At 42.7% G+C, this 17649-nt stretch overlaps 1 protein-coding gene across 1 annotated transcript in view; it reads left to right on the forward strand.

Annotated features, from left to right (window-relative positions):
• The window catches only part of GRIN2A (glutamate ionotropic receptor NMDA type subunit 2A), a 361366-nt gene that overhangs the window by 295377 nt on the left and 48340 nt on the right, over positions 1-17649 (forward strand). Inside the window, exon 11 of the mRNA XM_084881099.1 lies at positions 2883-3043. Within this exon, the coding sequence (XP_084737225.1) occupies positions 2883-3043 (161 nt within the window). The remainder of the gene's footprint in view (positions 1-2882; positions 3044-17649) is intronic.

A 17649-nucleotide genomic window follows, 5' to 3' on the forward strand; every position in this document is an offset into this window, starting at 1 on the left:
GTGTGCGCGCACGCACGTGCACACGCGCGTGCAAGGTGGCAGTGGAAGATGTATTGTGAGTCGTGCTGTAAAACCTTTGTCAGCCGTGAGTCCAGTGGGAAGAGTTCCTGGATCCTGGTGCTGGGCTGGCTTCTGTGTGGATAGTGGTACAGTCAAGGCCAGTGGAGCATGGGAATTCAACACAGAGGCTGATGATCTGCCTGTTGCTGTGCAAACCAGAGGCAGGGACAAAAGGGACTCTAACAGAGCTCCTCAGCTCCTCTGCAACAGATGGGGCGGGAAGTAGAGGCAGTTAGTCAAGTTGGCTCTCTCTGGAGGCTGGGAGCGGCTGCTGCAACACTTAGATTTATGAACTGCTGCTGTTGTCTCTGTCTCCCAGAGCAGGCAGCTGACTGGCGAGCAAGCCTGGGCTCGGGCCTCCTCCTCTTTCAGTGATGAGTTGAGCTGCTTTTGTCTGGGTTGGGTGCAAAGAGCATTTTATTATTCACACACACACACACACACACACACACACACACACACTCACACTCCAAGGCTCTCCTTTGGACAATGTATGGCCACTTCTCTCAAATCCTGTTGTGGCAGCTTATTAGGCAGCAGCAGCTTCATTTAGGTGAAATGGTTTTCAACTGGAAATTTTAATAGTTAAATGAAGTCTGAAAAAAAGAATACTATATCTGGTTAGCCAGACTCTTCGGTAAACGTGCATGTTTTCTCCGGCGGTTCTCAGCTCCGTGGAGGGCATACTGGCCTGGAAGTCTAAGGGACCTCTGGATTCCAGCCCTAGTTCTGCCATGGAATTGCTGGGTCTCTTTTTTCTCTCTGGATCTCAAGGTCCTCACCTCTGAAAGAGCAGGGGCTCCTAGCATGATCTCTGAGGAACAATGGAGGTCAGACCTTAGCCTGTTGTCTCATTACATCATTTTCTACTTTCAGAGTTTTATATTTCACAAAAAACTGAGGACCACATTCCTTTTTTTTTTTTTACCATAATGACAATAAAAATGAAAATAATAATAGTTTTATTTTTGAGTGCTTACTCTGTTTCAGGCACTATTCTAGTTACTTGACAAATGATATAATTTTAGGCCTTCCCATTGCCCTTAAAGGAGAGGTACTGATGTGTTTCCCACTCTACAGGTGGAAAATAAATGGAGGCAGTGTGAAGAGAAGTGCCTTATCTAAGGTCCCACAGTTTGGAAGTGATGGAACCTGATTTTACAACCTGTGGACCCGAGCTCAGAATTGTAGCCATTGGCCTGTGTTGCCTCTAGATTTTCACTGGGATTTGGGGACTCAGACCCAGTTCTCTGGACTCATCATCTAGTTGGGCTGCCCCAAATGCTGAAGTTGTGAATGGACAGTATCAGCCAATCATGGGAAACTAGTGGAACATGGACAGTGAGCTTTCATGAAGGTTGAGGGCCATTCACAACATGGGTATCCCCCAGGAAACTAATGCTTAGTAGGGACATCAGCTTAATAAATGTTCATGAGTCTGTCTTTATGCCTGAAGTACGTTAGGCCTTCGATAATACTGCATGTAGGGATGAATGATTGAGCAGAAAATGAGTCGGCGGTGACATACAGTCATTGTAGGGGAAGAAAAATAACTTTTCCTCTACTCTTCTAGGTTCCTGGCTGAGAATGCCCCTCTCCCCCCAATAATAAGAAACAGATTAATAAGAGAAAAAAGAAATTTAATAACAAGTGTAACTCTTATATATATGGAAAATACCCAAGAAAACTAAGTAACTTCCTTAAATAGCCCAAGCTACCACCTTAAATACCATCTCCAGCTAAAAAAATACAAAAGATGTTTGTTTTTTTTGTGGTTTTTTTTTTTTTTTTTTTTTGGGGGGGGGGAACCAATTACCCGAGGTTACCAGGAAAGCACAGTTAACAAGGGTATATTTGTTATGTAGACTTAAGTCAGTTGCCTTTTCCATTGGTAAGCGTTCCTAGAGATTTAGTCACCTTCCTCTTTGAGGTATAGCAAGAAAGACACCCTACAAAAGGAGATTTTCCTCTTAAATGTAAATGTCTCTCTCAGGAGGCTAACTTCTTGGTTTTCAGAGCTTCTCCCATGTCTGCTGTTTTTTGTTTTGTTATTTTGTTTTTGAAGAATCTGCCCCAAATAGTCCTTATGCCAAAGAAACATATTTTGGGGTGGCAAAATCTATTCCCCTTCATCATCTTCTGGGTGAGGTGAAGGTCATTGTAAATGGAGTTCAGAATGCTTGGTGGGGATCACAGAAAATCCTATATAATAAAAGGGTAATATGCAAATTATCCTCTTCGGAGTTTAACCAACTGGGAGTTCAACCAACTAGGAGTTCGACTGCTCACTATGATGTGTGCTTACCACCAGGGGATGGTGCAGAATGAAGGAAGGTCCCAGCCGGCAGCCAGCAGCCAGGGAAGGAAGGCCCCAGCCAGCATTCAAAGGCTCTGATTGGCCCTGATTGCCAGCCAGGCCTAGGGACTCTAACCATGCATGAATTTCATGCACCAGGCTTCTAGTTTTATCATAAGATGGATAAATTAACCAAATGAAAATAATACCTTCATTCCTGCTCAACCAGCATTTCCTGAGCTCTGCCAGGTCCCCAATGCCCACCACTAGGCTACTGTCTACAATGGCACCGAAAAGTTTAGTCTAACAAGTATCTATTGTGTGCCCAGCCAGTATGTACTGAGGAGGAGCATGGAACGAGACAGACCCTGGAGCTCACAGACCAGTGGGAGATGTGATTAAAAAACTGGATGTGTTTTTGCGGTACTAATGCATGTATATGTTTAACTCCTGACCCAAGGCAAAATGATGGCTGACTTCTTTTCTTCCTCCTCTTCCTTCTCCTTCTTTCTCTCTCTCTCTCCAGTTTCAGAGACCTCACGACTATTCCCCACCTTTTCGATTTGGCACGGTGCCCAATGGCAGTACGGAAAGAAACATTCGGAATAACTACCCCTACATGCATCAGTACATGACCAAATATAATCAGAAGGGCGTAGAGGATGCCTTGGTCAGCTTGAAAACAGGGTAAGGATGGTGGCGTTTTTTTTCTCCACAGGCCTGCTAGCTGATAAGCCTCACAGAAAATGACTCTCTGTATGCCTTGGTCCTTATCTGTCCCACCCCCTCCCCCCCACATGTTTTCTGGAGAGCTGGGCAGCCAGATGCACCCAGTTAAGGGCTGCTTTTGTTAATCTGATGAGCACCACAGGTTTCCTTCTGAGTTAAGGAAAAGCAAATCCAGGCCACTTTGAAATGCAGAGAGCCAGTGGGGTTTCTTAAGCTGATAAAGAAGTTGCCCCAACTCTGTGGGCTATTTTACCCAAATAGAAATGTTAAAAAACAGAATTCAACTGAATTCCTTGGGGGGTGGAGAACCTTTCCTCTGCTCCTTTTAGTTCTTCTGGCCAGTAGAATAATTAGAAGGACATGGGCAGAATAAGAGGAGAAAATCAAGTTTAATACATAACCATGGAAAATTCACAAAAGCATGAAAATTCCAAGGACAGTGAGGTAAAATGAGGCATATGTGTCATTCTGGAATAAGGAGTAGGGTGGTGAAGGGACCAGTCAAAAGGAAGTTAAGGCACTTCACAAAAGGATGAAAAAAGTTAATGTTTAGTAAACAGATGTTTGCTGGGCCACCTTCAAACAGTGGAACATGGAGGACAGGATCAAATGGGCTTTGGGAGGTTCCTCCCTGTCTCTGCACCTAGTCACATTAAACTACAGTTTCTAGTCACATTAAAATATAGTTATATTAATTATAGCTGACACCGCCTTTCCCAGAGCAGGTACTCTTAGGCAGGAAAGGGGCGAGGACAAGGTTTCCTTCTGAGCCTTCTGGGCCTCCATTGTATTCAGTTTAAACTAATCTGCACCCCAGGGTGACCCATCTTGGGGTGATTCGTTTTGAACCCCCACTGTTTATTTAAAGATCTAATCGGCTTTATTCAGTGATTCATAAATTGGGCAGCATCCCATCTAACAACTAGAAAGGAATTCTGAGGAGCTGTGCAAAATGGAAGGCTTTTATAGGCAAAAGGGAAAGGAAAAGAAGTTTCTAGCAGAAAGTGGATCATTTCATGCTAGGTCACTCCTTTGGGGAAGGGCAGGTAGTCAGGCAGATTGCCTCACTAGTTCAGACCAGACTGAGTGGTTAAAGGTCATATTCTTGGGAGAAGCTGAAACCACAATTAAGTCTTGGTTTGCTGATGTGGGGCTTAGCATAAGTGACTCCATTTTGGGCCTGTTGTTTGTTTGTTTGTTTCATTCCTCCTCCTCCTCTTCCTCCTCCTCCTCCTCCTTCTCCTCCTCCTCCTCTTCCTCCTCCTCCTCCTCCTCCTCCTCCTCTTCTTCCTCCTCCTCCTCCTCCTCCTCCTCCTCCTCCTCCTCTTCCTCCTCCTCCTCCTCCTCCTCCTCCTCCTCCTCCTCCTCCTCCTCCTCCTCCTCCTCCTCTTCTTCTTCTTCTTCTTCTTCTTCTTCTTCTTCTTCTTCTTCTTCTTCTTCTCAGAAAGATCTAAGGAGATTGAGAGTTTATTTGGAAACACAATGCTATATAGGTTTTTATCTGATTTTAGGTAGAAGCTTTTGGGTGTAACTTTATGTGAAAACTAACAGTATAACATTGATGAAGGAAAAAGGCAATATGGAGAGAAAAGCAATGAGAATTCAATCTAATATTCTTGTATACCTGTGGCATGCACAGTGTAGCAGATGCAAAATTCCTGAGGCTATAAGAAAAGACAGCACAGTGGTTAGGAGTTTAGGCTGTGGAGTTAGAGCACACTTCTCCTCTCCTGCTGATACTTGTGGTGTGCACTTGGACAGTATTTCAATGGCTCTCAGCCTCGTGTATAAAATGGGAATGCTACTAGGAACTCAATGATAGGGGTTCGATGAGAAAATGTGCCGGCAAGCATTTCAGAAATCTCCTGGCACAAATAGTTGACCGGATTGCTAGTGTTGTAATTTGGTGTAAAGGTTCAGTTCTATTCTGTGGACTTACTAAATATCAGGGATGTGCAGAATACATTTTTGAAAGGGTGTCACTAAAAATGATTCTGTTTTAAATGAAGGAGCTGTTTAATGAGGAAAGTTTTGCTTCCCCAGAAAATTAAATTACATCGAGTGTCCCAGTCATGGGGCTTCCTGGCTAGTGAAATGTTACTACAGTGCATTATTGTGAGTCCACAGCCCCTCCTCGGGCTGTTCACGGGCCCTCTGCAAAGGCCTCAATGCTTCTGTGTCTGGTGGGGCAGAGGGGCCTCCTCTGAACCACCAAGCCCAGGTCTCTGAATAATTCCCCAGGACCTTGGGCTGATAACAGTTTGTCCTTTCAGTCTCAGAATCTCTTTGGTATCCTGACAGGGGCTATGACAGCATGTATTTGGATGTTGAGTCCATTGCTTACCAAAAACTCATGGACATACTGCTTATTCGGGCATGCAGGGGTTTTTCAAAGTGTTTTATAGAGCTGAAAAAGGTGGAAAATAGCACTAGCCATTTTTCTCAGTGTTTAGAGTGTTGGCCCTTAGACTGAAGGGTCTTAAGTTTGATTCCAGTCAAGGGCATGGACCTCGGTTGCAGGCTCCATCCCCAGCCCCCAATGGAGTGCGTCTGGAAGACAACCATTCAATATGTCTCTCTCACATCAATGCTTCTCTCTGTCTCTTCCTCTCCTTTCCACTTTCTCTAAAAAAAAAAAAAAATCAATGGAAAAATATCCCTGGGTGAGGATTAACCAAAAACGGCAGGAAATATGTTTGATGGCTTTGTATAAACTGTCCATCAAGGGAATTAACAAGACATCAACCCCCAGAACACTCGCACACCCACCCTGCCAACCACAGCCTTTTCCAGTCACTATTTTCCATGGACCATTGTCTCTTCTAAAGTAGATTCTTTTCCCCTGTTATTCTAACATATAAATAAAAGCATACCATATTTTTTTATTTTATTTGTTTGTCTTCTTTTAGCTCAACATTCTGTTTATGAGATGGTTGCATATCACTCCAGTTCTATCATTCTCATTGCTGTATAGAATTGCATTGTGGGGATAAACCACAAATTCATCTATTTCTTCAAATCTTGATGAACATTTGTGGAGTGTCCCAGATGAGGCTATTATGAGTGATGTTTTGAAAGACATTCTCTCATGTCTTTTGTTGCACAAGTGAGTGCATTTATCTTGGTATATACCTAAGGCTGGAATTGCTAAGCTATAAAATGTATGTTCAATTTTAGTAGATATCGAAAAGACACATTTTATATCCCTTTCCATCTTAGCCATGGGAATGGTTTTTATTTGCTTCCACTGTGGTCTTTTCATGAACATTATTTTTTTTCCTATTGGTTTGTTGTTTTTATCCCCTTTAATTTCTATAGTAGAAATTTGTGGTATGATTACAAATGTTTTTCTCCAATTGTTTTGTCTTTTGAGCTTGCGGATGATATTTTTTTTCCAAGCCAACTATTATAGGTTGTGTTCACATTTCCCAGTCCTATTTAATGGCCTCTGGATTTTAGGTTGAAATTCAAAAGCCCTCTTCACTCTGAGGCTACAAAATAGTTTTCTCCCGTTTCTTTCTATTTTGGTTGCAATTCTACTACTTGGGATTTTTCTGGGTGTAGAGTGTTACATATGACTCCAACTCCTCATATGATGACGAGGACCCCATTCTTAGAACGGCCACCACAGAACAGCACAAGATCAGACAGACTGTGCCAATGTGGCCTCCACTTCTGTCTCTCAAAAGTCTGCTTTGCCACACTTGGAGGTCTTTGTCTTCCCTCTCACATCTTATTTCCTTTTTACATTTTTTCATTAGGAAATATAGTATTTTAAGTATGAAATGTTTGATAAAATAATTTTGCAAAAGTATAGTGAGGAATAATACATAATAAAATGAACTCCTCATGGACTCAACACCAGCTTTTAAAAGTAGACATTTACCTCCTTTACTACATGCAGCAGCTCTAGAAATTTCCAGCCCTCTGGAAGGTAGAGGTGGGTGTCCATATGCTCCTGAATTGTTAATTCTCCTATTAGCCTAAAATCCAGTGAGCCTTGAGTTCGACATTCCAGAGCACATATCCCAGCGGTTGGGTCCCACCTCTCCACCCCCAAGTCTCAGTGACACCCACCTGTTACTTAGCCAGGAGTGTGCATATACGCACCAGGGTCAGTAAGATGGGGAGGCTCCTTCATAGATTGTAACCTCTTGGAAGAGTCTAGAACACAAGAGGGGTTTTGGATTATGGTTGAATGAGAGTCCCAGCTTGGTTTGAGTCTTGGCTCTATCGTTAGCAAGCTGTGGCTTTGAACAAAGGTACCTCTCTGAGCCTCAGTTTCCCCATCTAAATAGTGAGAGGATTGGAAGCTTCATCCTCTGAAAATAGTTCTAAGATTCTTTTATTTATGTTGAACACTTGAACACTTATTTAAAGCTGTTACTAATTCAAAACCCAGACACACTATATATATAAACGGCTGTCGATTTTGCGGAAAGGATTTAGATCAAGGCTGGAAAGCTGAGTGTCTTCAAACCTGGCCAGTGCATTAACCCTACCTTCATCACAGTTATCATTTGGGCCCAACACAGAACCTTCTCTCCAGTGATGGAGCTGCAAATCTGCATTTTAACAAGTATCCCCCGCCCCCTGCTATGGGTGATTTTGATTCTTGCTAAAATTTGAGAGGTTCTAAAGGGGCTCAATAATCACATTTTATTGAGATAGCACATAAAGATTAAGTGAACCAAATGTTTATCAATGGGATCCAAAATTGCCTTAAGAAGAACATGGGAAGCAAGAAAATTGGAACTAAGCAGTTCAGTTTCATTGCTAATTTAAATGTATAATAAATTTCAATTAACAATGACATGCATTCCAGTTAAAGCATCCAGTTACAGAAATTATCAGGTAAATCAGTGAGAAAATAGGATCTGATGTGTAAACATGGACAGAAGTAGGATTTTTAAGGAATAGGTCGATTATGACATGGGAGACACTCCTGAACCAAATGGGGATGAGCTGTTCATGACCCTAGGCTTCTAGACCAGTGTTTCTCAAGTCCTAGCCTGAATATGAAGCAGTGAGAGTGCTAGTAAAAATGTTGATCCTGACCCAGCTGGCATGGCTCAGTGATGAAGCATTGACCTATGAAGCAGAAGGTCATGGTTCAATTCCCTGTCAGGGTACATGCCTGGGTTGTGGGATTGATCCCCAGTAAGGGGCATGCAGGAGGCAGCTGATCAATGATTCTCTCTCATCATTGATATTTCTCCCTCTCCCTCCCTCTCCCTTCCGTTCTTGATATCAATCTTATATAATAAAGAGGTAATATGCAAATTGTCTGTAATACCATTGCACAAGATGGCCGCCCTGATGTGGCCACAAGATGGCCACCACAAGATGGCCAGCAGGAAGGGGCAGGAAGGGGCTACCGGGCCTGCAGGAAAGGGCAGTTGGGGGGGACCAGGCCTGCAGGGGTGGGCAGTTGGGGGTGATCAGATCAGCAGGGGAAGGCAGTTAGGGAAACCAGGCTGGCAAGGGAGTTGTATTTTATCAGTCTTTCCATCTCCAAGTTTACAGAATTGAGATTGCAGTTGTGGGCAATTGGGCCAGCAGGGGAGCAGTTAGGCATCAATCAAACTGGCAGGGGAGTGGTTAGGGGGTGATAAGGCTGGCGGGCAGAAGCAGTTAGGGGCAATCAGGCAGGCAGGCAGGTGAGGGGTTGGGAGCCAGCAGTCCTGGATTATGAGAGGGATGTCCAAAAGGTCCCAGATTGGAGATGGTGCAGGCTGGGCTGAGGGACACCCCCCACCCAGTGGCACTAATTTTGTGCACCAGGCCTCTAGTAAAAATATATTTTTTAAAATGTTGATGCTGAACCCCACAGAATTAAATTTAAGAGGGAAGAGCCTGGGAATCTGCATGTTCTCACAAGCTCCTCAGTTGATTTTGCTGTGCACTAATCAGATTTAGGAACATCTGCTCTGGAAGAGGGAACTGAAGCTGAAATGAGTGGCGACAGATTTAGATTTACAAATGCTCAGTCATCAGGAGCCAGTGTTCTCCAAGAAGTTTTGGCAAGTGGGCGAAACTGCAAGTTTAGCACTCATGCCAGATTTAAACGAAACTATCAACATCCCTAGGACTCCAAGGAGCCTCATATTTCAAGACACAGTGGGATGACTTTTTAATTTTAATTGATTTTATGTACAATTATGTGTATAAATATTTCTGGAAAAGTCCTCATTTCTTTCAGAGGCTGCAATCTTTAGCCCTCCGGCCCCTCAGTTTTCTATCTGATTTTATTTCCAGCTCAATGACAAGCGTCTTTGGATTTTTTTTTTTACGTTGATTCCTTTGAGAGAATTAGAAGGCATGGTTGTCTTTTGATCAATAAGCATTGTTTTGCAAGGTTCAAATTGTATGAAATGATGTATCTGTGCATCATTAAAAGGAGAGGGTGGTCACATCTACTTTAAGTGTCAGAATTGTCTTCATAGCAAAGGTGGGACTGGAGCCCCTATTTGAGAACACAGATTCTGAAAGCCTGCAGTCCGGGGATCCATGTTTTGATGAGTACTTCTAGTGACTCATGTACAGGTAATGCCTGGGCTTTGAGAGGTTCGTTAGGTAAATACTGAGACATGATGTTCTCAGTGGAGTGGGCAGAACAAGAAAGAGAAAGGGCATTTCAGGAGAAGCAGGAGCATAGAAGAACATGTGTTAGGGTTGAGCATGTTAAGTTGGAAGTGCCTTTGGGACAACATCATATTTCCTCATCATCTTGGCATTTATTGGAATCTAACAATTTGTGACATGAAGCCCTGAGTGCTACACATGCATAATCTCATTGAATCCTCACAGCACTCCTATGAGCTGGGTACCAATATTATCTCCTTTAAGAGATGAAGAACCTGAGGTTCCACAAGGCTAACTCATTACCCAACAAACAGGCTGCTTAACTGAGTAACTACATTGTAGCATGATTAAGTGTAGGGCTTGTCTCCTCACTTGGTAATGCCTTGACAGTTAGATATGTGAGATTTGAGTTTAGGGGAGAATTGGAAACTGAGGATATGTATTTAATATAATCAGATACATGCATGCTTAATATTGTATACAATATACATAATATTACACAACATACACTGAGTGGCCAGATTATTACGATATCTGAACACATAATAATCTGGCTACTACTACTACTGATATACATATATATATATATATTAGAGGCCCGGTGCATGAATTTGTGCATGGGTGGGATCCAGCCCGCCTAGTCAAGCGGAGGGGACATGGGTGGTTGGCTAGTATAACTCCTGCTAGTATAACTCCTGGTCGAGGGGACAATTTGCATATTAACCTTTTATTATATAGGATATACACTGAGTGGCCAGATTATTTTGTGTTCAGAGATCATAATAATCTGGCCACTCTGTTTGTATGTATTAATTGATGACTTGAGAGTTGATAAGATCACAGAATCCTTATTTCCATCCTCAAGAGAAACTGATGCAGGGATGTAGAAATTTCCAAGGCAAAGTTAGACCATGAAGGTAGAAGGATCCTCAGTGAAGTTAGTTGTTATGCAGAGGAAGTTCTTTCAAGGATACTGTTTGAGCAGGTTTTATTAGCTGTATTTTATCAGTCAAGCAGAATCAAACTCACAGGGTTCATTTTCAGCGGCTGAATTTGAAAGCCGGCATAGGCATCAGGGTTCAGTGAGCTGTTCTCCTAAATGGGATAGCATCATCTCTAGAGAAAATCAGATCGACAATGACCTGGTTTCTGAGATCCACCCCCACACTGCAAATAAAGCTAAAAAATAATTGCTATCACATCATAGACTTAGGAATGCTTTTCCTCAATAAAAGCTCAGGAAAGCACAGACATCTTTTTATTTTTTGTACTTAGAATTATTTCTTGTTAAATTCTATTAAAATTATAGTAACAGAATTTCAAAGCCACCCACGAAGCATTAAAAATAGAAAAAAAAATGGGGGGGATTAAGTAAAGGGGGAATCTCAAATCTGTAAACTAGGAGATGGAAAGAGAAGGAAAGAGGGAGGAGGTGAGAGGAGGCTAAGATGAAATACATCAAAATGTTATCAGATATCTTGCTAGATGATTAGGATTGTGGTCCTTTTTATATATTTTTATTTTTAACACATTTTCTGCAACCAAAGTGTTACTTCTAATAATCAGGGGGAAAACTGTTTTTGCTGAACATAATTCTTCCTTTCTTCCTGCATTTCCTTTGGGTATTTGTCCACATGTTTACACAGGTTGAATCAGTATGCGTGCAAGTCTATGTTTTGCTTTTCTCAGTGAAACCATTTTGCTGGACAGTTTTCACATCTAATGACTAGGTGCTATTTCATTGAGCTGGAGGAATATTCATTAACATTTCCTGCTCTGCCTTTTCATCAAACCTTGTCTGACATTGGAGGGCCCTACAAGAGGCAGTTCTTTATTGCAAGCTTGCTGTTACCGTTATTGTAGACCAATTTGTTGCGAGTGTCATCCTCATCCTGCCTCATTTCTCAGACTTCAATGCTGTGAACAGCACTGTTTTTCTTCACTATGAGGCATGCTTTTATCTTGTGGACAACATGATTCCTCAACCTACTTACTTTTGCTTGGGGTGCTACATAATTCAGAGCTTTCTTTATGATCCTCTTTGTTAGCAACTGGGAAGAGCTTATGTCCCGAAGATCTGCTTTTGGACTTTCCACCTCTGATCTCACTCAACTCCAGTGTCTTTATCCATGGGTTGAAACCTTTCTCTACTGCAATTTGCATAAGCTACCTGAGCTGTTTTGGGAATGAGGCGAGGTATCTCTAATGAATAGAGAGCATTTTTCTGAATGTTTGGCCTGCATTATCTTGTTTAAACCTCATAACAACCCTAGGAGACAATGGCTAGCGTGCTGCCCATTTACAATGGAGGAAATGGACATAGAGAGATTCAATAGCTCGTCTGAGGTCACACCTGCTCCAGAGCCCATGCTTGGAGTCACATCTTAAAATAGGAAATGTGCATATTCCTGCAACATTGCAGTTAGCCTGTTTCCAATCGCCTGCTATTATACAATACCCAGAACCAATTCTGTTCTTACTTGAAAACGTCTCTGTTTGCTTTGAAAGCCTTAAACTTCTTTAAAGGGGAAGTGGGGGAGGGTGAGCAATATTTCTCCTTCCATTGAGATGGAGAAAAGAAATGAACTCGCAGGGGAAAATAAGCCAAAAGAAGGACCCTGATATTGAGACCCATCTGGTCAGGAAGGGCCCTCTGGGCAGAAGGAAGAAGCTGGAGCTCCCTCGGAACTCCCTCTCCTTAGGGACCGCCCTTTTTATTTTTATTGCTGAACATTTCAGAGGAATTCAGATATGTGATCTCATTTCATCCTGACTCAATTCTGCCAAAAAAGAATTCTCTTCATTTTACTGAAGAGGAAACTGAGGCTCAGGGAGCAGAAGCAATTCATCCAAAGGTTAAGTGGCAGAGCCAGCATTCAAACCCGACCCAGCTTTTCTTTCTACCCAGGGTGGGACAACTCTGCTCCTGCAGGCAAGAGAGCCAACCTGGAGGGGGAGGGTTAGACACTTTCCTTATGAAGTGGAGGAACTAGGACCAGGGAAGTGGCTGCTTTTGCCCACCCACAGCTCAGATTCAGAAAATCTCAGTGCTCTGCTTCCTTTCTTTATTGTGGAATACACACACACACACACACACACACACACACACACACACATACATGGTCCAGGGGTTACAGCATCCACCTGTGTTCTCTTGCCATGTTTTTTGGTGTTTATGTTTTCTTTAATATATTTTATTGATTTTTTTACAGAGAGGAAGGGAGAGAGATAGAGAGCTAGAAACGTCGATGAGAGACAAACATCGACCAGCTGCCTCTTGTACACCCCCTACTGGGGATGTGCCAGCAACCAAGATACATGCCCTTGACCAGAATCTAACCTGGGACCTTTCAGTCCACAGACCTAGGCTCTACCACTGAGCCAAACCAGCTTCGGCTCTTGATTTAGCAGCAGGCGGAGAAGTGGGTTTTCCTGGGGCTGGGCTAGCTCAGACTGTGAAGGCCATAGCACAGGTTGGGAGAACTGGTTTACAGCGCCCAGTAAGTGCCCAGGGCCAACTCTGAACAGCTGCACCTGCCCTGGCAACTCCAATCTCCTTCTATTGAGAGAAATGCATGTGGAGGAGTGATAGAAACTCAGGTCCTGCCCCTTCAGGTTATACCCATGCAGAGATTTCCTGAGCTGCCATAACAAGTTCCCACAAACTTGGGGATTTAAAGCAATAGAAATGTATTCTGGACACAAGAAGCCCACACTCCACATGTCGCAGGGCCATGCTCCCTCCGAAGGCTCTAGGGGAGGAGCCTTCCTTGCCTGGTCCAGCTTCTGGGGGCTCCCAACACCCCTTGGCTTGTGGCCACATCACACTGGCCTTGGCATTTATCTCTATATGGCTTTCTCTTCTGGGTGTCTCTTCTTGTAAATGATTCTTCTTCTAAGTCATTGGATTTAGGACCCTCCTAAATGATTTCATTTCAATATCCTTAAACTAATTACATCTGCAAAGACCCAATTTCTTAATAAAGTCACATTCTGAGCTTTCAGTCAGACGTGAATTTTTCAGGGGACCCTTCAACCTCAACAGTCACCTGGGTTATGGTGTGGTTTTCCCAGCACCATCTCTGACAGGTGTCCGACCTCAGCACAGGCAGAGAAGGCTCTCCTCTGGTGTCTGGTGGGGCGAGGCCTCAGTGCTTAGGCTCCATGGAACAGGTGCTGCTGGGAGTGACGCCATACACACTGGCTGCTCAGTGCACACATGTGCAATAGGGCTCTTGTGCATGGATCCCCTCTGAGGTTGGTAGGTCCAATGTCTCCATTAGGTACATCTCTGGGCCTCAGTTTACTCATCTGAAAAATTACATGATCTATCAATTCCTTGGACATGATTATTAGAGTCTAATGTGAAATCTAATAAAAACTGTCATGCAGCCCTAGCTGGTTTGGCTCAGTGGATAGAGCGTCAGCCTGCAGACTAAAGAGCCTAGGGTTTGATTCTGGTCAAGGGCACATGCCCGGGTTGAGGGCTTGATCCCCAGTAGGGGGCATACAGGAGGCAGCCAATCAATGATTCTCTCATCATTAATGTTTGTCCCTCTCTGTATATATTACAAATATATACACTTGTAATAAAAGTGTAGTATGCAAATTGTCCCTTGACCAGGAGTTCTTCTTGGAATTTGACCAGGGGGCAGGGCCAGGGGAAGAGAGGGAATACCTGGCTGGGAATACTTGGCCAGTTGCTATTGACCCTACCATTGCACAAATTTTGTGCACCAGGTCACTAGTGTGTGTATATGTGTGTGTGTGTGTGTGTGTGTGTGTGTGTGTGTGTGTGTGTATATATATATATATATATATATATATATATATATATATATATATATATATATATAATCTGTTATGCAAAGGGGGTAAGTCACTTATCCAGGCAAGTTCTGGTTAGCTTCAGAGCTGGGATTTGGACTGGCCCTAGCACCTGTGCCATTAACCACTGTGCTGTATTGCTTCCCATTAAAAATATATTCTCTCTATAAAAATTAAAAAATACAAATATAAGCGTCACCTGACCATGTCCAATCCCAAACCACCCCCACCACCAGGTAAGCACTGCTCTCTGCTTTCATGTCATTTCTCCTAGACCTTTGTTACATATTGGCATATATTCATATGTCTGTGCATAATTATAAAACTTCATTCTGTGGGATGCTACCAAACTTGCAATATGTCGCAGTTTGGTTTCCAATTAATCATATGTTCTGAAAGCTGTCCTTATCTGTAGGTGTCTTTGCCTTCATTCTCTCTGACTGCTGGAAACAATGCATTATAATGCATGCACCACCGTTCATTTAACCAATTCCCTCTGGGGGATATTAGTCAAGTGTCTGTGTTAAAAATCTCGATGAGTCCTTTGTACTCTTTCACACTTAGTTCTCTAGGAATAATCACAAGAAGTAGAATTTCTGGGTCAAGGTATTCAAACTGTCTTGAAAATTGTGGTCTTGTTCTGCCAATTGATTGACTGATTGACTTGTTTTCTGGGTGGCCTCCTCATGCAAAACATGGACTTTGGAGTGAGAAATACCTAGCTTCCTACATTGGCTCTGATAATTACCAGCTGTGTGACCTTTGGCACAGCAGTAACCTCCCTGAGCCTGCCTTCCTTTGACAATTTAATGAATGGACTTAGGGAAAGTACCCAGCACTATGTCTGACACATAATAAGGTTTTTATCAAATATTGATTCTTTTTTCATTATCTTTTTTCATTTTCATGTTTTCTGGTCCTTGAGACTCCCTGTCTTATAGTCCTAGTGTATGACAAGCTCTTCGGCATCACTTACCACTAACAGTATAATGCTCAAAATTCGAATTCCCTCCCTTCTATTGTCCAGCTTTGGGATCTTGGGCAAATGAACCTCTTACACCCCATTTTCCCTTTTATAAAATGGTGCTAATTTTGGTTCCTCGACGTAGGAGTCCAATGCAATATGCAGGCAAAGAACACTCTATCTGGCCCATGGCAAACATTTAAGAAAAGTCTGAACAAAGAAAACAGGTTTAGCATTCTTTATTGTACACTGGCGCACCATAGAATTTTCAGTAAATAGTCAGCTCTGATCCCAACCCTTGAGGAGTATATTCTAAAGAATTCTATTAAAGATTTACATTCCAGGAGGAATCAATACTTTTTCTGTGTCAGAACATGAGTTGTAGCGTGAGCAAAAAACAGCATTTGTATAGTGCTTTATAATTCACCAATCATATTCATGGCAAACGTGTGGCAGATTCATAGCAAATCCCTCCAACCGGTGTACACCCACATGGGAGAGATTGCTTTCCTTCTGGTCAGATGGGGAATTCAAGGCTTAGAGAAGTACACAGACATGCCCACCTTCCTGTGTGTTGTTCCTCTGACTGCATGCCAGAGTGTACTACTTGCTAAAGGGCATCCCAAATCCCAAATCCAAGTTGCCCTGGATTTGGGATGCCCTTTAGCAAGTAGTACACGGATATGGAATCACTGACTGTGGCACACCTTGGGCAGGGATCTCTGGGCCTAGGCTTCCTCATCTGAAAAATTAAAAGACTGCATTACAAGATCTATCAACTCCTTGGACATGGTTAGTTTGGGTCTAATGTGAAATCTAACAGAAACAAAGCAAGAGTTTGCTGCATCATTTGAACTCTTTCTTGTTTCTGAGGTTCTTAGTCAATAGGTGAAGTGTGTGTTTGCCCTCTCTCTCTCTCTTTTTCCCTCTCTCTCCCTCCCTCCTTCTCTCCTCTATCCTGTATGTCTCCACCGGTCTCTCCCTCCCTCTTTGTCTCTTATTCTATCCCTATAAGTCCATCTCCTTCCTATTCTTTCCCTGACTCTTACTCTCTATTTTCCTCACTTTTTTTCTTGTTCTTTCCCTTCGATCTCTCTTTCTCGCTCCATGTCTTTGTTTTACCGGTACTTGCCTCCATCTGTATTATTCCCTCCCTCTCTCTCCCTTCCTTGCTTCCTCCCTCTATCTCTGCCTCTCTGTTTCTGTTTACAAAATTGCTCAGAATTGTCTCAGTTAAAAAGTAAATATTAGCTATCAGTCTTTTAAAAATCCAATCCACAGTGACTATTACTGGCAGAAATAATTAACACAAATTAAATTCAATAGCTGAAAGCACACAGGGTGAAATTTGTAATTGACTAAGAATCCATAGATGACTCCAATCTTCTTGGCCAGTTTTGGATCTCTGCACAATTTGACCCAGATGCATTGGACTTGTGGAAACCATAATCACAAAAGAAATGTCAAAAGAGCAGAAGTTATAAATCAGTAAAATTTGTTATGGTTCGAATGCTGATCAATGAGTCAAAGCCTTTATAAAATTTAAGCACCAAAGAATTGATCACAGTAAAAATAGTTTCCCCAAAAAATGGAAACAATTTAACTATGCTATGCAAGACATCAATCTGGGAATTAAATTAGCTTAATGGAGTTTGCTCTGAAAAATGTTTCTTTATTGAAAATGCATTAAACTTTGTGTTCACAAACTTAGAGTCAAATGTGATTGATTCTAAATCACTTCCCTAAAGCCAGTTTTAGACTATCCTGTGCTGATAGCAGCTGTAATTTCTGTGCATGTTGAATGGCTCTTGCCTAAGCAGGTGCTTAGGAAGGTAGTCATGCCTCAGTGGTACCAATTCTTGGACCCACGAATACCCTTCACCCATGAATTAGCCCCATGTCTGGGTGCTTGAAGATGGTCTGCATCACCATTGCTTCCTGCCCAGTGACAGCATTACTGCCACAACAAGCTCCTGGTTGTGCATTAAGATCTGCAATGTCCAGAACACCTTCATTTCTGTTTCATCCCTCCAACAGCCAGCCCTCGGGGAGAACTGTTACCCCCTATCTTGCAGATAAGAAGCCCAAGAAGTCCCATACAGCTGGCAGAGGTGGAGCTGAACCCCATCCATGTTCCACAGTTGCTCAGACATGCTGACTCGCCTAGATGGGCGGGTGATGTGTGTCC

Source organism: Pipistrellus hanaki, assembly GCF_964339955.1.
Source record: "Pipistrellus hanaki genome assembly, chromosome: 4".
Classification (NCBI taxonomy): domain Eukaryota; kingdom Metazoa; phylum Chordata; class Mammalia; order Chiroptera; family Vespertilionidae; genus Pipistrellus; species Pipistrellus hanaki.